The sequence below is a fragment of the Lineus longissimus genome, chromosome 11 (genome assembly GCF_910592395.1).
Source record: "Lineus longissimus chromosome 11, tnLinLong1.2, whole genome shotgun sequence".
NCBI lineage: Eukaryota > Metazoa > Nemertea > Pilidiophora > Heteronemertea > Lineidae > Lineus > Lineus longissimus.
The window spans coordinates 16,789,365-16,816,144 of NC_088318.1; the positions used below are offsets into that span (position 1 = coordinate 16,789,365).

The following is a 26,780-nucleotide window of genomic DNA, read 5'->3' on the forward strand; positions in this document are numbered from 1 at the left end:
TGAATAACCGTGAAAAATCTGTTTGAAAATAGTGTGGTATAGCTATTGAGGAGTTCATTGGAAAGGACATCAATGCTTTTAGCCAATAGAGCAACTGTTGAAAACTGCTCACAACACTACCATAAACCATTATAAGAGACCGGGTGGTTGCTGAGTAACAAATGTTTGAAATAGCTGATTACATTTTTTTGCACGCAACATGACAATCATGACACTGTTGTAGGGTTAAGGCGAGTTCACTTTGGAATTCTAATCCACTGAAATTTCTCCAACCTGCCCTGGTTTATGAGTTGTTGTCACTGCTGGTTGAATCATCTTCTCTTCTCTTCGGATCATCTTTCATTTCCCAAGAGAGCCAAGTAGCTGGCGATGAAAAAATAACAAGCAGAATGCAACCCTTTGAAGTGTTTTGCCGTGAAAGTGACATGGTTGTATCATCTTCACCAAACACTGATAACAATTGTCATGAAATAAGCTGATGTTTTTGTTAGCGGATTTCAAATGAACAATAGCATGAATAGCATGGCTAATGTTGTAGCAGTAGCGGTTTAAATCATGCAGGGTCATTCACATGACAAGAAAAATCCCTGGTTCATCTTGGGATTGAAACCGGTCCCTGTTGCGTAGTGGCCTGTGAGCGCTGTTAGGCTATGAAACTTGTTTAGGCACAGTGCTGAGAAGGGAGAATCTTGTGTGTGTGGTTGTCATCCCTCTGATGATATTCTGTAGAAAGTACCCTTCCTTGATGCAATTTTGATGTCAATATCATCCCGTCAATACACACCTAAAAATCGATGCTTAGCAATAAAAATGGCCTGAAACCTTGTGCATTCTTCCCAACAGCACCTGCTGCAACAAAATGTCAGATATTGTTGGGCCATGGACAATAACTCTGCAGGAAACTATACCAGAGTTAATATTCCGTGTGGTATCAGCTGAGCATGCTTGATTTCACTGGGATTAACACCAATGTTTCCTGTCTGGTCATAAAATGTGTGTTTTCTGTAAATGGACATTTTATTCATGCGAGCATTGTTGTGTTGATGCTGTGATGATAGCTTGTGTGTCCGCATCATTTGACATAAACAGTCGTCAGTGTATTCTGAGGACACTCAGGTCATTTGATTGTTTAGGTGCTAAATGTTCAGAATGCATTAGCTAATGATTCAATAGGCGTTTTTACACGGTGCGGGTTCAAGCCGGATCGAGACTAGTTCAGGTACCAGCCGGTTTATTTTCCCTCGTGTAAAAGCGAACCTACCGTCCTGAACCCTCCTGGTCCGAGGCGGGTTCCGATCGCCGGTCTCGGGTCGGTGCAGGCCGGTGTAGGCCGGTGGAGGAGGGTTTATTTATGCGTGTAAAAGCGAACCGGCTCCGAGCCGGTTTGCACACGGTACTCGCGTGACGTCATTCGCGGGAATAGCTGCCGTGTTCCTGGCATGAAATTTTCCGCGGAAAGAAACTGCTGTGAAATCTTCAATTTATCGAGAGCAAGAGCTTTCTTTCCATACAAATGCTGTGTACAAAGCAAAAACTCAGCATCTCACCGGCGCCATCGTAAACCATTTTGTATTATTTGTTGTTGTGATATTTTCGTAGCTCCACCGCCAGCAGGATTGATCAGCGCCACCAATTGACGATGTTAGTGACGAACCGGCCTGGAGCCGGATCGAGGCCAGATCGTCGAACCGTCCCCGTGTAAAAGCGAAATGAACCGTCCTGAACCGAACACGCCTCGTGACGGTTCTGGAGGGTTGTCTTGAACCAGCACCGTGTAAAAAGGCCTAATGATACTGCTTGATAAATAATGCATAAAATGCATTAAGTTTCATATTGTTCAATAATGTGTTTTTTTCACAAGATATTAAGTGTGTTCATATGTATATGTGACCTGTCACAGCAAATTTTTGTCAAATGCATTAAGGTTGCTGCAATTTAAATCTTTGTTTGTGGTGAGTTTTAGTCACTATCATTCACACAAAACATGCGAGATGAAGAAAAGTACACTGTCTTCGATACTCATATGAAATCGTATTAATAGTTTGGGCAACTGCCAAAATCAACATGGCCGCCCCTTCTACTTCCAGAGCTCACACCACATGAGGCATCAATAAGATTCATCCACAAATAAGTCACAACGTTACTTCCGTACAGGAGCTTGAGTAACGCGTTCATGAATCTTTAAATGCCACTTGAAAGACCAGTGCCACACGAGGAATCGACGTCAATAAGATTCATCCACAAATAAGTCACAACGTTACTTCCGTACAGGAGCTTGAGTAACGCGTTCATGAATCTTTAAATGCCACTTGAAAGACCAGTGCCACACGAGGAACAACAGCTTTAAGAGTCTTGATGTATGGTGACCACTGCCTGTTAACAGGTCAGGGGGGACTGTGAATTCGAGGTATGACTGCAGTGTTTAACCAGTATGACATCCCACAATGTAGCAATAGGCTAGCTACTCCAGGTGTATCAAAATCAACAGGTAGCGCAGCCCTTCCGTACTATTTCATCTGCAGTTCAGTCAGTGAAGTACCGGTACTTTGGAGATTTTTATCTCTTGATTATTAGCAGTGATCAAAGGCAAATACCTGAAGAACTTGTTGAATGAGCCAAAGTAATGGTTAGAAACAGGAAATAGCTTGTTCTGTGTCCAGAAGATTTGTTGGATTCTGTCTCAGTTTGTAGGAGGAATTGGTTGGCATGGTTGCAGGTACTACCACTTTTACAGACATGCCAGATGAAAGCTAGAAATACTCCGTTTTCCCTACAAAATGGGAAGAGGCATGCATACCCCTACGGATCCTGAGCGTGTGCGTGTGTGTGGGGAGAGGGGCAGGACAGTAACATAGTTTAACACAGAAGCAGCTGCAGTGCACTGCCGCAGTTTATTCAATGAATGAACAACACGTGTACCATATCAGCCATATTTGTTGTCTGGACTCGTAGACAAGCACCCTTCATCTCTCTCACTCAGTAACAATCGCAGACTTACAACACTTTAGATTGGTAATATTGGTAGTAAGGATGCTTCAATGCCCTCAATAACTTGCATGGTCAACCTCGCAATCTCAGAGTATCCACCAGTCCAACAATCGCTTTCTATGAAAGCATTTTTCATCCTTGCTACCTGAAATCATGATCACATGCAAAAATGTTGTTTGCGCTGGTCATTACAGGAACCTGCACTCAATATTGCTGCATTTGCACCTCGATGTTTTTACCACCTTTTGGAATTGATACCATCATGACCATTGAAACATGAGTGGGATTGGTCTTTTTCAGGATGCTGGGGTAGACCAAAAATGTGCAGGATTTTCAGAGTGGAGACCCATATCTTAGTGGGATTCAGGAGGATTTTGCAGGGGCATAAAAGTGTTTCTGGTATGCGAAAATTCTCAGATTGGATGGGTCCTTTCTTATAATGGGACATTGGGACAGGTACACCGTTTCCCCCTCAAACATTGCACATCAGAAGATGGCATGATAGTTTAGAGGCACATAGAATCATCTTCCAAACCCCATCTGAGTGGCTCAGCTGGCATCATCAGTGACGGCATGTAACTAAATGGAAAAACTGCCTTGGCGTGACGTGCGGGAATTGATCCATTCTAATTTAACAACCAAATGGTTTGAAATGAATCTTTCCAAGCCTTTGCTGTTTTGTTCGAGTTCATTATGTTTTCTTGTGGCTCAGGTAAAATGGAATAAACATTGGCATGCCAAAAACTGCCACGCAACACTTGGGGAAAATGGTAATTAGAGAACAGCATTAGTGTGACACTATATGTGTGGGGGAGCATAGTGCAGGCATGGGTATTATCTTCTTGCCCTCCAAGCTCCCACATGTCCAACACACAAGTCGTCCCTTTAATACCCCAACTGAAGTCAAGTCTCCCATCCTGGGCCAGAATCTTCTGCCTTCTGCGGTCTTTGCATGCTGTGGAAGTCAAATATCTCCCGAGGATAGTATTGGGGAAAAGTACTACCCAGATATTGAATTTGGATTTTGCCCCAGGCTCCAAGATTGATGTAGCTACAAGTAATAGGACATTTTCTATAGCTTCCTAGCTTTCTTATAAGATTATTCTCGCTCGATAACAAAAATTGTTACCCAGTTTCTCATGCGCTGGAATTGACTCAGAATTGTATGACACTTAATATGTCAAGATGTCTCGAAATAGCGAAGACGGATCCAACTCGTATGTATGTTATTGAATCAGGCATGAATCAGTTTGTAGCCATATATCCATGATTCCTTGCTTCATTTTCAAGGGGACTCTGTCAATTTTGAATGTGTCTCCATCATGGTTGCATTTGCCGCTAATTGGTCCAGACCGACTGGCCGCAGTGGTTGGAATTCGATCAAGTACCCTGAGTTGATTTTACTTCCCTGGACGACATTGTCAGTATCGTGATGCATAAAGGGAACTCACTCAAGTGCAGAGCCAGATGATGGAACTGTAAATTTTGCATTTCGTATTTTTTGAAGTATGTGTAACCAGACTTGCAACTTCGAGTAACTTAGCTCTTAACACTGTTTGAGACACCTCCAAAGGAAAAAAAATAATGCTTGGCAAATGAAACTCAGTTGATGTTAATTCTACTGTCACTGAGGATATAAGCTTATTAGCTATTGGCGTTATCGTTACGATGTTTGCATGAGTCCTTTAGAGGTCCAGGTATGTCACTCACTGCACCAACTGCAGGAAATTGCCTACGCTTCTCATTTTATATATATATAAATGATGCTTATATAGCGCAGTATCCAGACAATTGTCCACTCAATGCGCTTTACAATGGAAACACCAACTCATCCAAAGGCCTCTCGAAAGAGGTGGGTTTTCAGAAGGACTCTGAATGAGTTAAGGTTGTCGCACAATCTCAGTCGTTCGGGTAGAGCATTCCAGAGCTGTGGGGCTGCGAGAGAGAAAGCCCGGTCACCGTATGATGGTACAACCGGCTTTGGACTCACCCGCAGCCTGACACAGCCCTGCGATCGCAGGTCGAACGAGTGAGACTGCGCGACAATGAGCTCGGAAATATAAGATGGAAAGAGTCCATAGATTGCTTTAAAAGCAAATATGTATGGTAGTTTTGGATAGATGTGAGATGACCATCTGAATATACAACAGCAACTCCTTACACATCCTACAAAAACAAACATGCCGCACATTTATTGTCGAAGAACCAAACCGTGTGAAGCTGTTGTGGTCCCCATCACCGAGACACTCCAGATCCTCTTATGAGTGTCGCGGAAAGCTCCGCTGTTTTGCTTTAAGTTGCCATATCTCCAAGAAGGTCATTGATTTTTGTCAGTTATTGCCATGGTAACGTTTAAAGTTGATCCCCACCATGCCATCACTGAGGCCACTTTGCAATTTATCCGTTTAATTGAGCTACCTGGGAGTGGCAATTCCAGCATTTGTTAGTTTGTGTGGAAGTGCGACTCGTAATGAAAAACGACTTTGACACTGTAAACATCAATTTGAATGAAACAATGTTTTGTATCATGCAATTGGTTTGCTACAATAAGGCCATTTTGGGGAAAAAGTGTCCTGTCCTATTGTATTTCGATGGATTAAATGGTATATGGTTCTTTAGAGGCCATATGACATCAATAGTTCGGAGATTAAAGCGTGTAATAGAATAATTTGTTCTTTGGAATTCTACAATTTACTAATAAATATTAAATGTCATATAATGGGCGCGGATGTGTAGAGGGATTGAATTTGCCAAAGGTTGACGAGGTTCTCATTACGTGACGTTTGTATGTTTGTAGTCTGAAGTATCATGTTCACTTTGTTTCTGTGCTATTTGTTCTTTGCCTTTTCCGAGAGGTGTGTTTGAAGTTTTGATCTTAGGGAGATATTTTTAGCAGGGTTGTAGAAAATGCTTTTCTTTTATATCATGGGATCATGATATGGGTGTTCTCATCTCCGGTGAAACCTTGTTTTATAAAGTTTTCTCCAGAACGAATCATCAAATTCACAGGGAATTGTGTAAATTTTTCTAAAAATCAATGATTATATTGATATTGTACAGATATTTGCCTTGGGCATATTAAGTAGTTTTGTCAAAACATAAACAACCATTACTGACAAGCTTGGAGGCATTTTCATGATGTTAAAATTGAAAACACTTTACTCATTTCAATTCAGAGAAAGAGTGCTTCTAAAGGGACACTTTAAATATGTTCAAAACAAAATTAGAGTACCTGTACTTTTCTGATGTCAGTCACTAGGATGCATCCAAACATGTACACAAACATTCTGCCTAATGCTCTTACTTTTGGTGCTGTAATACTGTGTCATCTTCTCATAGACTGATCTATCCACAATGACAACCAACGGTAATTCCCAAGATTCCACTTTTGACAAATATTCTTGAAAAAAATATCCAATTAGCACAAATTTCCAATAACAAAGGGTTAAAACACCATTATCAACAAGCAAACTAATTACTACACAACGGTTCCTGATTGGCTCCGATTGGCTCAGTTTGGATAACATTTCCAATTTTCATGCGGGAGGCTTGGGGTAAAAAGTTTTTGTACTGCCAATTAACGGTCTGTGAGTCATTTTAACGAAGTTTGATTTTTGTTCATTAAAACTTATCATTGGCTGGTGAAGGACAAAGCTGCAGTGCTTGCTAGCGGCAAGGATGGTGACTTCACAGGGAATTTTGGAACATACGGTAATAAGACCAGGATTTACAACAGAAACTTAGGTCTGCAGGTCCACCAATGTCGAGTAAAAACTTTCGGAACACAGCATGACCTCAACATGACAAGTGGCTTGATCACTGCCACAGGACTGGCAGGTTGAACGGTAAAGAAGAAGAAAAACAAGAAATTGAGATATGTGATCTCTTGCCTATGAAACATAAGGCAAAAAAATTATGAGAGAACTGATTCAATCAGTATGATTTTCCCATACCAGTTTGTGCGCCGTTTGCCGAAGTAACTGTTGATGAACAAAACAAACACAACTGAAAACATGAAGTGGCAATATTGGGGAATGAAAGCATGCTTGGGGAGTCTAATGAAATTCTTCATGCAGTTTGGTGAGAAACTCTTCAAATGAGCTGTGAAAGTTTCACCAAACATTTTGCTATCAGACTTCTCACTACACAAATACATGTACATATGCATCCACTACAAAACAACCCTGAATCTGGTAAAAAATCTCTAAACACTCTGTGTGATTTCATTACAAATCCCACGAGGTAGAACAGTGAGAAATACGATCTGAATTATACATTGGCCGAGCCTTTCATCCTGATACACCTAACGCTGTCCAAGAATGCAGAAAGAGTCAATTGCCGCTGGTCATCTCGACACCTCTTTGAAGTGAACCCTGTAATCTCAGGCCGACAGCGTCAGGCAAATAATAGCGATAGTCACTTGCGTTGGTTGAATAACAAGCGATGGCTGTTGGGAATCTATAACTGCCCTGAAATGTCCGCGGTTAGCAGAGATGATATTTCTCCCTTCACCACTGGCTGTCTTGGATAGTCCAGTAGCAGGGAGCAGCTGCCACTGGACTAGAACTTGCAGATTCTGTTAGGGCAGGGGAAGATCTTTTCTTGGACACATTGGCTGAACCAATCGTTCAGTGTGGCATTGAATTGCATTTCTTGGCCTCACGATCCAGCCTCCAAGAATCTTTTAGTCTATAATAGAATCATTAGGTTGTCTATGGAACTATCCCATCACAATTGTCCCAACCACAATTAAGATGGGCCACGATTACCAAATCCTCTTGTCCATCTCATGAGCAATCTCAACTATAAATACAGCCTTTGTCAAAAACCCATTAGACAACAATGAAATTTCATGTTTGACAAATCTCCGCACAAAAGCTGCAACCAGGAGAATGGACAGAGACACCTCCTGAAATGCCTGCGGTGTGGAGGTCATAAGGAAACCATTTAAACTGTAAACACCTCATTATTTTTGCGTGGAGATTTTCAAAATGAAATTCCGCCCTTTTAAAGTGGACATTCACACCTTCTTTATTTGGAGATGTTTCCCTTTTGGGATGGAACCGTTATGCTATAAATAATAGAGTTCAAACTGTCTACACCTAAAGTGATTCGCATTTGAAAACTGGGCCGAGGGGGCATTGTCATTTTCCACATGCTTGACCCATCACCGCCCTTTTCAAGATGGAAAGGTGACTAGGAATTTATTTCTGACAAATAAAGTTCATAAATAAATTGTAAAAATAGAAAAGTGTAGTCAATTTGGCTGCAACTGGCCAGGTGAAAACTATGCACGAATTCAGAAGCGATGAAATAATTCCCACTTGAAATTCTTGTGCTCTCCAAAATAGCATCAGCAACTGTTGTATCTAGCTTTTGTGCTTTATGACAATTTGACTCAACGAATTGAGTGAAAAAGCATTTCCACACGAGTGATGGTCTTGATATGATGTCCGATGTTTTTAATTGCAAGACTTTTGGTCAAATTTGCCACAATGGTGCTGCTATGAGCCAAGTGAAAATTAAAATGGAATGTCTCTATCGCTAAATTGACCCAGTAGCACGTCCCGGAGACGAATATCGACCTCGCCAAACCAATAAAAAATTCCGCCAGCACTTTCACCTGTTTTATTTATAATGAACGAACTTGATATGCGGTAATTAAACCGAGATCAAAATGTCACGACGTCTAAATAAGCGCGATCGATTCCGTAGCCCTGACGGCAAATCCAATCATAGCTGATGAAAGCGACTTGCACCTCGTGCACTAAGCTTGGTCAATAGCATGGTAACAGTATATACCAGGATATGCACGAACGGAATAATCGATCTGCTATGCCGGTACGCATGTATTGAAAATATGAAGAGAATGTATCAATAGCTAAATAGCATGATAAGGTACGCTAGCTGTTGATATTTATTCATGGGTCAAGAAAATAGAAATGGAATTATACCAAATGCTGTGGTCCAGTTTTGTCATTTGAATATCTTCGACACAACAGCAATGTTGAAATTACTTACACAATTGGAAATTTTTCAAATTCAATAACAAATTTCAGATTTTTTTTATCAAACATTGGCAAATGTACTCTACCCTTGCTAGCTTTGTCTGCCCTCCATGCCATATTTGCTGCATCAGCACAAATACCCACCGCATAAAAAAATGTCCGCCAATCTCCAGACTCTATTAATAATAATCATTTTGATTAATGATGTGGATAGAAAAAACTTTGGAGGTTAAAAACAACAGAATGAGTCACTCCCGTACGGATTCAGATCTGTGTCTGAGTTATCGGCAAACAATGAGGGAATTATAATTTTTTGGTTGTGAGGCTGCTGAGAATAATTACTCTTGGGAAGCTTGATAATTTTTTAAAGTACATGTAGAATATCATCTATTATGTATTTTCAATGAAGGTTTTCGAAGTCGGACTCTCTCAATGGCTTCCAAATTTGGACCTGGAATCCTAATGCAGACTCTTAGAGTTTCCAAATTTGCTGTACAAACACATACACATATCTATCTCAATATTTCAGCCGACTTCCTGATTCTCATATTGTAATGTGTCTTTTATACTCTCCCTCTGATCTCCATATTATCTCCATATGACGTTTTTATCTCCCTTTCTCTCGTGAGTTGTGTACACAAAGAACTCATCTTGTATCAACACGATCTGTTATATGTCTGCTCTTAGAGGGATTTTTCTCTCTCTTTTATCTGGAGATTTGAGAAAAAAAAGATATGTGCTTGATGATGGTGTGTGTGAGATATCATTTAACCCTCTGTGAGCACAAGACTAATTTATGCAACTCCAAAAGAATGCAATAATTTCACCTGAAGGTTACTGCTTTCTAATTTGTTTGTTTTTGATTTTGATGAAATTTGGAAATGATATGGGAATTCTGATGGAAGATGATTTCGTTGGATTTTTGTCCCTCTCCCAGTTTTCATGGAAAGTAAGCATTTACTGAAACTTACTCCTACTTCGGATGATAACAAGTATAGAACCAACTGGTGATGAAAATTCATAGATGTCATTGCCAGTTCCCAGTTCAGGCAGTAAGCCTCCCAAAATGGTTTTGAACACAAATGTGGCCTGTCACAGCAAGACGAGAGCCACGTCACACAGAAGAGCCTATGAATGACACCAGAAGATAACGGAAGAAATTGATGTACTCAGATTCACAGAAATGAATAACCAGTCTGTCTCAACCTGCCAAACACAGAGCGACCTGTGCCAGGGTCTGCTGTGACATGTGACCGATCGCATTTATAGTATGGCTTAAAGTACATGACGTAAGGGATTTTGCTTTGACACTTTGATAGATTTCCAGTTCTAGCAGTCATGAGTATGATGCTGAAAAGTACAGCTCTGTGTCCTCATTCAGTCCACGAGTTAACTTCATCATCCATTAATCAGCTAACAAAATGAGAATCTGCGCAATAATTCATTCAAGATGGCCAAACTGGGATCATAAATTGCCACCTCTTTTTTCTGTGACAATTAACTGGGATGTTCGCTTCCTGTGGGATTAGCTCCAGACAACAGCCCCTTGTTCATTTCAGTCAAACAAGACAAGGAATCATGTATATCATGTGTAGAAAATGCTTAACTAATGTACTTGTTCATTTGTTCAAGTTTGGGTGGATTCAATATTTGACTAATAGGCCATTAAGTGTACAAATGTAATATATCTCTGTCGTTACGAAGTTTGCTAATTCGATAGATTTAACATGTCTACAGTTTGTCACAAATTTAGGTGGGGTTTTCAATATATATGAAGGGGATGCTAATATGAAAAGCTGAGAATACTCTGTATTCACCTATCTAAGACCACTTCAACTGTTACTAAGAAATCGACACAATGGCCAGGTTGAAACATGATGATCTGACCATTGGACAACTTGGTGTCGTAAACCCGCTGTATATCGAAATTAAACATATTGAATGGCATAGAAGGCCCAAATGAATATTTTGGGGCCTAATTTGAATATATTCAGGAACAGTCTTAGGTCGGTGAAACTAGAGTATATTGCAACATTGCGGTCTGCCTGGGAATCATCTATAAGCCCCTTCTCAGCTCAGTCTACGCTAAAATTAATATTCACAGCTTTTTCATTGACTCCACTAAGAAACATGGCGTCGGCTAGTTTAACATTCATCATCCATCATCTCTGATATTCTTAACAAGTATTATGAAAGTTATATGCTATTGTGGTAAGTTTAGAAAGAAACTTATAGGTATTTAAAAAAAACATAGCACACTTATCAAATCTCGGGTCTGTATCATATCACAGAAACTGTTTTTTATTCGAAATAAATTGAAACTATGGCTGGTCCTATTATATGCAGCCTGAGCTAATCAATCAGCACAAGATTGAATTGTGCAAAAAATAACCCACGCAGAGAATATTTTTTACGACGATGTGACTTCAATATTAGCCATGGCGGTTTGACTCTGATGCTGCAATGCTAGCATCGGTACCATCGGTGCTATGCATGAGAAATGTACATGGTGCATTAGAAATCCTGCCGGTTTATCTCTAGTTATTGATTTTTGTTACACATGGCTGAGTAGTACATCACACCGCTATTGTAGGCTATATCTTCTGAGCTGTCGTCAATGGACTTTGTTCGTTTCAAGCTAGCATTTTGGTGTTGTTTGTACATAAATGTGCAGTTACTTTTTGAAAACAAGTGGAAATGTACAGGTTGTTCCTTAAACAACTTTGTGCCATTCTTTTGCGTCTAACAAGGCTTTCTTCCAATGAAAGTATTATTTAATTTCAATTGATTTGTATGCCAAAGTTGCTTTGATGCCGACTGAGGCAAGGGAAGGGCATTGATTCCTCGGTAAAAATTCGCTTCAACATGACTCGTTCAAAATACTCTTCAACTGTTCAATTCAATGTTAACAAGGTCTCAAATGATCAGGTATTCCAATGACTAAGAAAAATACAAATGTATAGGGCTAATTATTGTTCAAATAGCATCACATCAATTGAATGATTCGCCCTGGGCTATTTGGGTGAAACTAAATGAAAATAACAAAAGGAATATGAACCTTTAAAGTTATCATTATTTATGAACTGAATCCCCGGTTTTGGATTCCGGTACCCAACCCAAACAAACTATCGCTTGAATCTATTGATAAACAATCGATTTATAGGTCTGTATTCAAAAAAATCTCGATACCAAGAATGAAGAATTTTCTGGAAGCGATGAAAAAATCTATGAACCTTAACGCTATCAGATTTCTTGTATTTTCCTCAAAATGGCATAAATAGTTTAAAGAATTCCCAGTATTTGACCTGTCATCAGTTAACGTGTGAAATTGATCTAAGCAAATTCCGATGATCAAGCGGCATTTATTTGTATTGTACTATAATTATCGAGAACGATATCTAGTTTTGGTATTACCAGACGTGGCTGCGACGAGGTGATGTCGGCAAGTTTTAATGCCAAGTATGGTAAAAATGGTGCCTGATAACATAAAAAGACAAGAGTCGTGGTTCATCACTGCTCCAAAACATCGACAAATCGATCAGGTAATGAAATTGATAAAAAAACTGATGACAGCAGCAATTCACATTTTATCTCAAGCTTGACTTCTGTCACTTTTGAGGCAATGTTGTTTCAAATTTAAGCTGCTAAGTTGAGTTTTAGATTACTACTTAGATTACTATTCTGATTGTAAAAGAAAATATTTGGCTGCAAAAGAAAACTTAATTGAAAAAACTGTTGCAGGGTTGTCAAAAATGCTAATGAAAGTACGCAGTAGTTTCCATTTCACAACAACGTTAAACAAAATGACCGCAATATTCTGGGTATTGTACAGTAAATCTGTAAATGTTGGCTGTCTTAATACCATAATTCGCAACCAAATCTCAAAAGTTGGTAAGTAAATCCAACCATGTATCAATTCATTAGCATTATGTGATCAATTACAGTATAAATGACTTAATTGGTTTTCGTGAGACTCTCATCCTTTTATATTGATATTGCAGACTGGCTATGTGATATTAGATAATCACAGTCAACAGCAACATTTATTATTCAGTGAGTGGTAACAGAGCGTAGTCAGACATTGTGGAGAATTCATTAATTGCTAGTAAATATAATGAGCCTGGATTACTCGGAGAAAATCCCCATAAATCTCGGTCAAATATTAGCCCAATGAACCAATGGAAGACAGACGACTTTGTAACCAAAAGCAGACTGACTGTCTAGCGTGCATCTCAAAAATTCGGAACACAAAAGAAGAAGACCCATGAATTTTCAACTTCTAACATCCTCGATTTTTCTTGTATTTACCAAAACATTTCCCTTTATGTACTTGACAATTCCTGCAACCCCCTCGCCCTCATGTCAGATTCAAAACCGATTTTGTCACTGACTTCGCTGAAATCTTCCCAGGGTATTTGGAGGTTTGTCAAAAATACTAGAGGCAGTGTCTCAAGCCAGGATCTTTAAACAGTAATCCATTCATCTCCTTGGTTACGGAAATAGTAAACGCTCTGACGATATGCTTCTTCAAGCCTGAGGAAACGAAGCTTGACAAAACTTTTCCAACAAAACTGGAAAAGCACTCAGAAAAGTCCTGATATATCCTCGATTAATGCCCAAAAAAGAAAAAAATCTCTTTCAAGTCATGATGTATTCAAGATTTTCTGGGCCCCTTCCTTAGTCAGCTCATGATTGAGGCAGCAGTCATAAAAGATGGAAATGCATTCTGTGCATCATTAGCAGGCCATCCCCTAACGTTTCCTGTAGATAATTAGTGAGTCATCTCGTCCTGATTTGGTGTCTCTCTTGAGAGCCCAACGCAATTCGGTTCCGTTCACATCATCATGGTTTGGGAATTTAACCAATATATCACAAATTGCTTTTCGGTATTCCTACCTTTCTAATTCGAATACCTAATTGATGAATTATAATATATTGATTAAGATTCTGATCTTTAACATATTTAACTTGTTATCATACCGCTTGATGCCTACTTGGAAAAAGCGTAGCTCATAACCTATTTCAAGCCACATTTTGAATCAGACTTGCCCATGATTTGACTTTCTCAGGCACCTTTTGACCTGTCAAGTCCTTGCAATATGCCATCTTGTCCAGCAAAGCTTTTCACTTGCTGCAACACATCATTAGAAGATGCTAGACACATGCCAGAAGTGACAGGTATGCAGAGAAATTCTGTAGCCCCAGTGGGGAAAATCACATCGCCATTAATGATACAAATTGGTAAGGTATGTAAAAGCTATGGGGAACACAGCCGGACCTTCGGGCGACAAGCAGCTTCATCTCCGCCACAGGACTGAGGTTATAGTACTTAGGCAGGTTGAACGCTGAAGAAGAAGAAGAAGGTAAGGTATGTGATGTTGCCATCTCATAGCCAGCCTTGCAAGCAATGAATGTTTGACTGCATTCCCATATAGGGCCTTAGGTAGGCTACATTATTTGGCTATGACGGATTCTACCAGAGCACAGAGCAATGTGACCAGGTCCATATCAGCAAACTTTAAGGAATGCCCTTCTGGTATAGCTGATTCAGTACTTCTACTGCCCCCAGAATGTGTCACCAGTATAGCTGATTCTGTAGTTCTACTGCCCCCAGAATGTGTCACCAGTATAGCTGATTCAGTACTTCTACTGCCCCCAGAATGTGTCACTAGTATAGCTGATTCAGTACTTCTACTGCCCCCAGAATGTGTCACCAGTATAGCTGATTCTGTACTTCTACTGCCCCCAGAATGTGTCACTAGTATAGCTGATTCAGTACTTCTACTGCCCCCAGAATGTGTCACCAGTATAGCTGATTCTGTAGTTCTACTGCCCCCAGAATGTGTCACCAGTATAGCTGATTCAGTACTTCTACTGCCCCCAGAATGTGTCACCAGTATAGCTGATTCAGTACTTCTACTGCCCCCAGAATGTGTCACCAGTATAGCTGATTCAGTACTTCTACTGCCCCCAGAATGTGTCACCAGTATAGCTGATTCTGTAGTTCTACTGCCCCCAGAATGTGTCACCAGTGTAGCTGATTCAGTACTTCTACTGCCCCCAGAATGTGTCACCAGTATTGACTCCAAAACCCTACAGGGGCCATGATATCATTGTCAGCTTCCTCAAGGGACAACCTGTTTATGACAGGTTTTCAGATATTTTTCATATCGCCAGAGCCGAGGAAGACACATCGCCATCAACGTCGAGAATTGAACCTCAGGGGTGTATTATTACCATTTTTATAGCCAATCTCACAAGTGATAATGTTTGTAGGCTTTCTCATACCATTGCACCTAATTTGCTATAAAGAAGTTACACCAAACTCCACACTCTTTGCTGTGATTACTCCTGTTGCCATCTGATCCCCAGATCTAGACCCTGGTAGTAGGTTACAGCGTTTGCCTTCAAATTATCATTAGTCTGACTACTGCTGAATGTCATGTCTCAATAAGGTGGCATTTCAGTAAGACCTCGTCATCACTGTCATGCTAGATTCAGCTATTCAGATGTGTAGCGCTTTAGTTGCCAAACCTGAGTGGTTGCCCTTGAGTGTCATTATACACAATCTGTATTTTCTCGAGAATTCCTTAGCTTCCATCAGCGTCATTGTCTCATCCACATACCAAAAGCAGATATGCAGATTATTCCATATTGCCGCAGCCGAGGAAGACGTATTGCTATTAACAATATGGATGTAGCCCAAGGAGCTATGATATTGCCATGTTTATAGCCAATCGCACCAGAGGTAAACCTATGTTGGCATTCTGAGACCAGAGATGTCATATTGGCTGTGAACGATCTCACACTAGACCTTGTCCGCAGATCATAACCATTTGTATCTCATCAGGCAACCTCTTGAGGGTCAGCGCCTCTGCCGTGAGGCACCTCCGCGCGCCAAATTATCATTAGTCTGGCTTACAGGTGGATGTGAAAGACATGATGAACATGACAGGAGACTTGGGGACATCTCAAAAGTATGAAATAGATTATTATAGTTTCACCAGCAGTGTATGACCATGAAATACACTGCTGGTTTTACCCCTGATAAAGAGGCCAGCCAGATTTGGCATATGAGACGCGCTTTACTTCGAAACTCTCATGATCACTCCCATCTCTAATCCTAGATGCCTGGTAAGAAGGCAGTTTGTACCCTTTATTTAACTGGCTGTGTGATGGTGGCTTACCAACCAGCCATGTCTGAAACAGCGACTGTTGGATTTGATCCTACCATCTTCTGTTCACAAGTCAGTCAGCCTAACCACTTGGCCACCAGGATCAGTTGAAGTACAGGTACGGAATGTTATGTGATCTTCATTGGATATTTGGAAGAGCTGGCCAGGGCTGTCCTAATGATTTGGGAAACTGTACACTGGATAGTGTTGTACATGTGATTCTGTCCCACAAAGGTTCACCAGGTGCCAGATCTTTTGACATGTCTAGCTTGATTTTGTCCAACTAGATTCTCTCTGGCTGGCCAAGTCTTTTCTAACCTAGCTGTAGCCCAAATTCAGATCTGAGTACCTTGGTGGGGATTAATGCCACCATATTTTGGGGAGGTGCAACTACCTGAATTGTCCTCTGTTTGTTTTCCAAGTATTTTGAGATGCCCCTAATGTTCACCCAAGAGGCGTCTGTCCACTCTAACAGCAACATCCATCATGATTACCGGTGGTAATCAAGATACCATCGACCAGTGATAGGTGGTATTGTTAGTCGCACATTATGTGACGGTCATCAGTGGAAGTCATGTTAGATCGAATGAGATGGCCAATCACCTAGTGACCTTTCCATCTCAACCAAGCCTTGACACTCAAAGGACTGCCACACTTATCCAGTGTTGAAAGCAGCAGTTACGTGTCGATATGGTTGTCTTGCACGCCTCCAATCTTCTAAAAGATCAATTCTGTCCAAAGCAATCGTGTCTGTCTTTCCATTGTCTCGGAGAGTGTCATGGCATTAGTCATTGACACCAGGCATCCTTACTCACTGTGACAATCGATCAGTGTCCTTCTAGGGCAAATAGGCCATCCTTAGCTTCAGTGGTGCGTGATGTCTGGATGGTGTCTCAACTGGCATTCCCACTCTAGGTCAAAAACATGCACCCTTTATCATGACTAGTTGGTGTTTAAATTTCTATAATGACCATTCTTGTCCAAATCTTCAACCTTATTTTCATTTCTTTTTCAACAATCAACCTTTTCACTACATTCACATTGATGTTGCAATCATTTTACATGCAAATATCCTTTCAAATGAACCATTCTCAGTGTCTCGATCACCATGTTTAGATTTACATTGACCATTCTTTCAAAGCTTTCGAAGTTTTGTTTGCATCGTGGAGACCCACAACACTAGCAGTCCATTCACTTTCAAGATGAGGAAAAAGAAATGATCAAGTTGAAATTGACGTTGATCGAAATGTGCCACCAGATTTGCAGGTGGATGTTCTAGCATCGGAAGCAATTACAACAAGATCTAACAGAAACCATGACTAACATTTCACTAATATTGACCACTTAGACCATCTGATGAGTTCTGTGAGCAAGATGAGACTCTAAAAGAACACACGTAGCAATTCTGTGTCATTTGGAAGAAGGATGAAACGGTGGAAAATAATTCTTTAATCTACACATGGATGTGGCAGTGGTGACTGCAATTAGGGATCACTTAAAAGGGATCCTTGGTTGTTTGTGACTAACATTTAGCAAATAGTGACCATTAGGCCATAATGACACTGTGTGACCATTCGAGTCCTGTATGCTAAATGGGATTCTGAAAGAATAATACAAGATGGCATTTATGTTCAAAAACCACCAAAGAAGTTGTACAAGGTTTGTTCCCAGAATGTGTTTTACTGCTTCTGGTATCAAGTTATGTTTTGCAAACATTGACCATTGAGCCTGCTATGATGTTGCATTATTCTCTCTAAACAAAACAAAGCTATTAGAATTGATATCGTTTTTGCCACTAAATTTATTTGTTAAACATTACAGCTCTCTGAGGTTTTTAAGTGACAAGCATCTGACAGTGCATCAAAAGAGGTTGAAAGCGAAAACCACATTGCGCACAATGATGCTGTTAGCACCATAAAATAGATGGCATGCAGCAGGCCAAAACCGACATCATCTGGGTCAGCACCATATAAAAATGATTTCATGGTAGCATATTGCATCATCTCGCAGGTCAATCGAGATAAACCACACTGCGCAGACACAATGTTGCTATTAGCACCATGAAATGGATATGCTGTGGTCGGAGGCCCCAGGGAGTCGGTGGAGGGTTTAGAGACTGGGAATGATCGATGGCTTAGGTCACCAAGCAATTGAGCAAGACGGTTGCTCGGACAATAGCTAAAGTGGCATTGAGTGACTAATCGAACAATGGCTAGATAGAGAGGCATGACCGGAATAGCCTGGAGATCGCTGCAGAGATTGATGGATTTGCATGGAGGTATGGACGGTGCTGTTTGCCAAGGAAACAATCTGATTGGGTTGTGTTTTATCCGATTGTGTTTTATTGGTGACCAGAGACATGAGAAAAGTTTGATGGGGTTATTACTGGGCAGATATGAATTGGCTCATGTTTCTCATGAGTTACCGATCTGGCGGTCCTTGGTTGTCTTTACAATGCCTCTCAGGTAGACCAAAAAAAGGCCAAAATTAAATCAATGTCAACTAAGTTCGGGGTTTACACAAGCCGCTCTGATTAGACAACCAAGAACCTACAGCGTGTATAAATTTCTCCTCTAAGAGGGCTGAAAGTGAACATTTGCCATCAAATGAAAACCTAGCTGTCATTCAGGTTACAACACCAAGGTCCGCTGAATTCAAAATGAGGCAGAACATAGTGACCATGCAGGCCTCGGTTGATTTTGTCAGGCCAACCTTGGCTCAGTTCCCACTAAAGCAGGAAAACCACACAAGTTTTAGGATAGTCCTTTAGGATTGAATTTTCCAATCCTTTCGTTTGCCAATACAAACCAATCTCTAGCCAAATTGTTGGCAATTGCTCTAATTTCATGTCAGATTCGGCCATAGAAGTCTCATGTGCTAATGTTACCTGCTAGATATATGCATCCATGCTTCATGAGTGCATCCTCCATAGCCACCATCAATCTTGCTGCTAACAAAGTTTTAGGCGAGAATTTCCCAATCTATCTCATTTCCAATGTAAACCAATCTATCACCAATTTACTTCTGATTACCATTGCTTTTATGGTGGATTTCTCATGGAGTGCAATTGCGTGCAAATGCTAATTGCTAAAAGTGCATGCTCCACGGCTAGCATGCGCATGCATCGATCTTGCCGTTAAGAATTGAATATTTTATCCAGTGAATTATTGATAAAACCTGCCTGGTGGTTAGCGGCTATAGGGTCCCATTACCTTGTACCGAAGCTGGAATGGACCATAAATATTTCAGCGCTGTAGGTTGCTTTCTTGTGTTTTAGCTGATAACATGAAGACGATTACCTGAGCTCCAGTCGGGAATTCTAAAGAGAACACTAAACTATGTTTCAAATCAAGGCATGGGTGGGTTACCTATCAAGGTTTTTATGTTGACACTTGATGGGTTCCAGATTGCACAAAAAGAGGAAATAAGAATTTGATGTTGCATGCACTTTGCAAATTTTAGATTGTCACTGCTACATACGTTGTTGCCATGACAGCACCATGGTGGATTGCAATTTAACCAATCAGCATCCACTTCCAATTACACTTATCATGAATTACAAATTTCAAATTTTTAAATGAACATCCTACGCCTTTAAATCTTAGATACAGTGTTGCTTAGTGTCTGATACAGGTCTGTATTTGCGATATCAAGAAAAAAAGTGGTAACCTCATTGATCTTGCTTTGGTTGTAGACATTCTCGTGATAAACCTAGCCTCGAGGGCACTGATAAGATACGGGTGAAAAAACGATACCTGCCTGGTGATGGATTTGCCTCGCAAATTGAATTGGTGGTGTATGCTGATTCAGTAAATCTGATTCGGATGGAAGGTGTAATGCAATTTAGCTTAAGGAATATTGTCAATTGATATCCCTGTTTAGCAGAAGCTATTCAGACCATGAAATTTTGAAAAAAATTTTTTCTTCAAAACGTTATGCCTCTATTTATTCTCTTAACATATAAACAATCCATGTTATTATCAATTGAAAAATTGCTTTGTTATCACTAAATAGTTTAATATGCTACCGATAATATGATAATTATGGGATAGATGTCAAATATAAAAAGAAAAAGTGTCAAAGTTAATAATCTCACCTGTAATTATGCAGCAGCAAAGTGGAAAATACACCTTCCAAGTACAGTTGGTTTCAAGCTTCCCACGGCTCAACTTGTGTGCATACTTTCCTGCATGATTTGCACAGTTTCTAGTCATAGTTAAGATGGAATTAATTGTTCTTCTGTTGGCAATGGTGGATTCAAGCCTAAGGCAACATTACCATCGGATGGGGTTATTACCACAATATGTGACAACTAGCCCAAAAGAGTCAACCCAATTAGTGAACACAAAGAACTCAGGTCAGATATGACGGAAAATGAAAAAAGAATGGATGAGATTAGCGATCGTTATTAGATAATTTGGTTTAATTAGAAGACAAAACTCAGTGGCATGTGTCGATCGGGGAAAAATATGGCTCATGCTGTGTCACAACCATCTCTCCCTCTGTGCGATTATTCTCAGCGTGCTCGAGGGCATGGAGTAATTTCACGCAAGCAATTATTGTCAATTTGTACGAAGTTTTTTTCATTCTGTGTGGCTCGCCACATGTACCTGTCTATCATTGTCAATTAGATTATCAATTTGATGACCAGTTGTTTTTCTGGTATGTCTAATGATTTCCTGTTTTAGTAGTTTGAAAATAGGAATGTCGTGTTTATCTACTTGCGACCTTAGTCATGTCAATGTCATTACAAATAAAGGCGGTCATCATCTTCGGTCACAGGGAACTAATGCTCACAGAACTCTCAAAAAGGTGGTCCAGTGGCTTCCAGGATTTCTAGGCTTGTGTCTCGAGGAGCTGTGGTGGTTTCTGGCTCAGGTCTCTGACTACTCTTGAGGTCCCCACTGTCGTCATGAGATTCTAGGCAAATCTCAGTGATGTCAAGTGTCATTGAACATCGTCAGTCAGCTCAATAAGTACCAATGCTCACAGTGCTCTTTGAAGGTGATCTAGTAGCTTGGATCTCAAGGAGCTGCAGTGGTTTAGTGGCTTGTTTAGTCCTGAAGTCCCTGGTTTGATCCGTACTGTCATAGTGAGACTTAAGCCAGATCTCTTTGCCTGCATGCCTATTACTCCACCCAGGATGAAAATATTTAGGTTCTCGGACTAATTCAGCAGCACATCTTATTGCTTAGTTTTAACAGGCTTCTTTTCCAAAATTTAAAGGCTCTTGTCAAGACTCAGATGCGCTTAAGGGATTAATACTGAGCTGGCGGTCCATGGTTTTCCAATCAAGACGCTGGGCTGGACCGAAAACGCTGACCAAAATATCTTGCGCTCTACCCGAACAAAGTGAGGCTTTACGCATTTCCGATTATCAACATTGATATCCTTTTAGAAAAGCCTATCATTTCTTCTCCTTAGAACTTCGATATCCCTAGATCATTGCAAACCATGTAGTCGCAACAAGCCTTTATCCTCTTACAACCAAATACCTCGCATTGATACTAGAAACTCGCGATTCATTTGCCAATGATAGAAGGTGTCACGACATCGATCCGACCCCTGTCGACTCTCATTTCACATTTCATACATACCCAGTGTCATTTCCTCTCACTGTTACTAAGGAACTACAGATGAAAAGAGTGACAGGCATTATAGCCTGGCAACATGATCAAGTGTGTTTCCCTGACGCTTTGAGGAACTTAATCTAGAAGACGAATGCTGGTAGTCATGGAGGCGACCTTCTGTTGGGAATAATGACTTGTTTTCTCACTGCTGTGACTGATATCAAAATGGAAAAAAGAATGTGTTTTGGAGCCGACATTGACTGATCTTTGTCTTGATCATTCATGATAAACAATACTTTGTCAGTGGTTGCCTGGGGTTCCTGTACAAGGTCAAATTTTGCCTTACTCTATCACCTCTAGCAAATACAACAGAATAAAAACAATGTTCATCTGGCATTCTCGTCATGTTCGTCATCTTATCGATTACCGCGTCGTTTCCTGTCCAAAAACATCCGGAAACCAATCGACATATGTTCTAGTATTCCTCGCACCATTTCCGTCCCATCACTTCACACATTTCCTGATTGGTCACCATTGACAATAAACCGTTGACTAATCCACGCTAATGGCCGCCTATCTCATTATCGTTCCCGTCATGTTCCTTGAAGGGCTACGGCGTTCGTAATTACTGCTGGTCCAGGAAAAAAGAAAATGCAGTTATGCACAATGCCGTACTGCGGTCATCATGTATGCAACTATGTACTTGTACAAGAATCAGTGATCACTGTGACTGCAATCGGTATCAAACTCAGATGGGTGAGTTTAGCTGCAGAGGAGCAATCGTTTTATCACTCATTGCAGTGACAAAAATCGTTCATGCAAAAAGGGAAGATTCTTGATTTCGTATGTACCAGTTGTGGCTCATCACTCGCAATCAAACTTTTGGCGATGCATGCGACAAAGAAGCCATATCATCGGCTTCCATACTGTCGATTACAGGTTATCCAAGTGAATACGAAGCCTTCTAATAGTTTGCCTTGCTTCTGAAAACATGAAAGCGATTTGCATCAACTGCACCGATCGATCTTGGCTCAGTAGCATGTAATTGAGTTGTACCTGCATTTAAGACATGCGTCCTCCATTTACACCCTTGGGGAACATCTCCGGGAGACGTGGCCCTTCCCTGACCCTAAGGATTCCATTTCATCAGTCCACGCTGAGCGAGACCAAATCAAGCATTCAAAATGTACAGTCTGCTGGACAAATGTATGGTAGATTACACCAATATCCTTTGTGATCAAGTCGTCTTTCCGATTAAGAAATATACGGCTAGCGATGACATTACCTCTGTTGTTGCGGCAGCCAATCAGATGCCTGCGGGTGGTGGCTACTAGCAAATGAAATTGACAATTAAGGCGAGAGGGCTGTGGTGATTTCAGCATGACTGCAATAACAGATAACAGCGTCTTTTGTCATATTTGATAAGGAAACTTTCTTAGTAACCGCTCTGGCTGTCTTGACAACAATTCTAACAGGGTCTGCGTTACATATCCCCAACATGCTCAAGGATAAGTTCCATAATGTATGCACTATGAGACTCCACTCTGCTATGTGCGACAAAATATCTCTTGTCTGCATTGAAACTGATAAGTGCTGGGTTTTATATTGATCACTGGGTGATGAACCCTTTCTTGAAATTTAATTTCAGAAAGGTAGATTTTAGTGTAATCCCTCGATCAGACGTTTGTGGTCGGATGTAGCGCAGAATAATCCTGTCGTGGGAATCGGATGAAAATATTAGAGATTAGACAAATATTGATCAACGTCCGATTATGTCGCATCACGCTAAGACCCTCGATGAACAACACCCACAATGCCATAGCACAATGTAGCAAGACCTCGACGAAACAATACCCATAATGCTACACGTGTGCTGGATTGTATTTTCCGACAAGTAAAAAAAACGCCAATAATACGCAAGGTCGAATAGTGACAAGTGCTATCGTAATTCATAAGCGGGTAATCTTTTAGCGATATTGGTGCAGGGTATAATTAATTAAAAGTCTGATGCGATGATCGCCTCTCTATGTGAATAAAAAGAAATGTTGGGTTGGAAGTGATAAACACCAAAAATGTCATGCAACAATCAAATTTGCGTCCTTCGAAACGAAATCCCTGTTATCATCCCCAGCTTCCTCCGAGGTGCCATTGGGAGAAAATCGCCACAGGACCTCACGCTAATTGTAACTAGATTATTGGTCATTTAGCGGATCATCCTGTCACCTCACGCTTCGGTAAACAGTGTCGCGTTGGCTTCCAATGTCTTTTGAATATATCGTGGAGGAGGCCGGAGAAAATGGTGGGCGACATGGTAGATTAGGTTGCTAATTCACAAGGCTGTTCACTGGATTTGGACGTACGCTGAGTGGTCTCTACGTGACGTTTGACACATGGTTTCCTGTCCCATGCGGGTAGTGTTTAAGATGACAGGAGGACAATAGACTATATGGAAATGTTGCACACTTCAAGGGTTTGGAACAAGGACCATATAAACATGATAAATCTATTGCATTAGTAATCATTGAGAGTTAAGAGTGGTTTCCATTTCACACGTCATTTGTCAGACTCATCATCAGAATGACGTTGACACTAAGCCAAGACTTAAAGGTTTTCCCTTCTAAGTCTCATGCAATTTCTCAAAATGCTTTCAGACATTGTCCATCCTAATTAGTAATCTGACACTCAAGTCTCATTATCACTTATTAGTATCATCTAACGAAGTCACACAACACTTGAATGAGTCCCTTACGATCGTCTTTCAAGAGGCGCACACGATGAGACTTCAGGGGTCCCTTGTTAACCGACCCCCTTGCACGAAATCGTTGAAACTAATTGGATAAGAAAGGGTGGTTCAAGGGTCACAGGGACCTGCTGTGACTGGTCGAAGGTCCCATATGTTGTCCTCAGAAGCACGATATATCCCGCTGTGGTGTGGTCGGGCACAATCTGTCGTTTTCTTTCTAGTTCGGTCACCCTGATTGAAGTTCCTCGAGGTATCTGACAACAATACATCCTCATATGTCAGATGAATAACATCGTATAATGAAGGAGGCATGGAACATCATCCTAATCCTGTTACAAAAAAGGCTCCGGCCAGATTCCTGATAAACAATTTAGACAAGAGTATAAAAGTTTCTCTGAAATTCTCATCTAATGTTCATCTCTTTGTTTTCTCATCAGTGTCCCTCTCTTGCTCCTTCCAGTTTCCGACATCCAAGAGATCAACCTCCAAGTCACGGACGTCAACGACGAGCCGCCAATCTTCACCAACATGCCAAAAGAGATGGTGGCCGCCGTCGACATGAATGCCTTCGAAGGTCACGTTGTCTACGAACTCCACGCGGCAGACCGGGACCTAAACGCATCCATAAGATATTACATCGTCTCAGGTTGGTGAAAAAATACATCATTTGTCATGTTTGTCCAGTTTTCGTTCATGTGAATGATTTGGCGTGTTTGGTGACAGTTGTCCATAATTGTGTGAGTCATGTTTGTCATTGTCTGCTTGGTGTTGGCACGTTTTTGCAGTTCATGTCACCTAATTAACCCTCTATATGTTATGCGGAATGTACAGATAACTCTCCCAAGTTAGGGTGAACTAAATTTAGCATGTTTTTTTCTCCGACTCTCAGAAGCTCCTTGGACGATAATAAGCTAATTCCTCTATCGCATGTTTTGGAAGCAGCTCTCGGGGTTATCATGATATCAAAATTTGTACGACACCAGGGTCAGTGAGTGCATCCTGGCCAACCAATGAAATCTGAGCTTATATTTCATGCAAATTGTACCAGATGAATGAAATTTCACGATTCTGTGCCCTAACGAAGTTTGCTCACAATTTATGTGGCATACGAAACCTTGAAGTGAATTTTAAAAATTGAATCACTGGGAAATTTGATTGACATTTGTCAATTATGGATTCTGTAGGTTAATCAAGATAATCGTGTTAGCAAACGCGGCAAATGAATTCCGTTTCCGTGGCGGAAATGGCATGCTCGGGTAACTCCTCAACTATGAGGATTGTAAATTTTCAATTTGGCAGTGAACTTTGCCGAACTATGATTTAAACTGATGAATATGATGTTTTAAGTCTGTTTCAAGAAACGTTTGCCAATCTTGCTTGTGTCTTTGTATACATTCTTCATTGATTGTATGGGTTATTTTGGCCAACATTTGGTGAAGTGGTCAGCATGCAACATTGATACTCCATTTTGTCCCAGCTGAGTGCCAGGCCCTCGGGCCTCTTGTTTGGAGAACAATTGCTATATGTACAGTGGAGGTGACCAACTTAGCTTGAAACCAAGTTGATATTGATATTCATAATACCTAGAGAGTATCATTTCCGGGTCTCCATTTAATTCTATGATTATATTTCCACCCGATGGGACATGTGATATTTGAATCAATTTTAGCCGGAGGCAATCTACCTAAAGGAAATAAGAGGCAATTTTCTTCAATCTATGACAATTTGGAAACATGCAAATTAAAATATATAGAATATCAAATTCCCCCTTTCCCTAGTGGGTAAATTCCTGTACACTCTTCCGTGTGTGAAGTGAGATAACTCCACTACGTCATTGTGCATAACTGCTTTTCTTTTTTCCTGACCCACGATAAAATACAAACGGCTTACCCCTTTAAGATCAGGTATACGACTTGAACTCTAAAAGCAAGAAACTCCAGAGCAGCTAAGCAAAGAAACATTGAATAGCCAGATTGTCGAACACGATATGCTAAATTATCGATCCTGTGTGTTTTATTACTCATTTTTTGCCTGATATGACCGTGTCATGTGCTCCTGTTCCCAGTGCCAGAAGGTTGATCGCTGTCTGAAAATGGGCATTCAACCCTTTGAAGACTGATTTCATGACGTCACTCCACTTCATGCTGTATTGGGAGCACCTGGACCTCAACAACATACTTCGTTCCGCCTGGCCTACAAAAGCAACCTAAGGGAGACAAACCTCGCTAATTTCCTGTAAAATAATTTGCGACATTTTAGATGTGTCTTGACTTAATGTCATCAAAGGGTCTCATGG

The 26,780-nt window shown here is 40.7% G+C and overlaps 1 protein-coding gene across 1 annotated transcript in view; it reads left to right on the forward strand.

Moving 5' to 3' along the window:
* LOC135495315 (neural-cadherin-like) overlaps positions 1–26,780 on the forward strand; it is an 84,207-nt gene that overhangs the window by 19,461 nt on the left and 37,966 nt on the right. Inside the window, exon 3 of the mRNA XM_064783779.1 lies at positions 24,945–25,130. Within this exon, the coding sequence (XP_064639849.1) occupies positions 24,945–25,130 (186 nt within the window). The remainder of the gene's footprint in view (positions 1–24,944; positions 25,131–26,780) is intronic.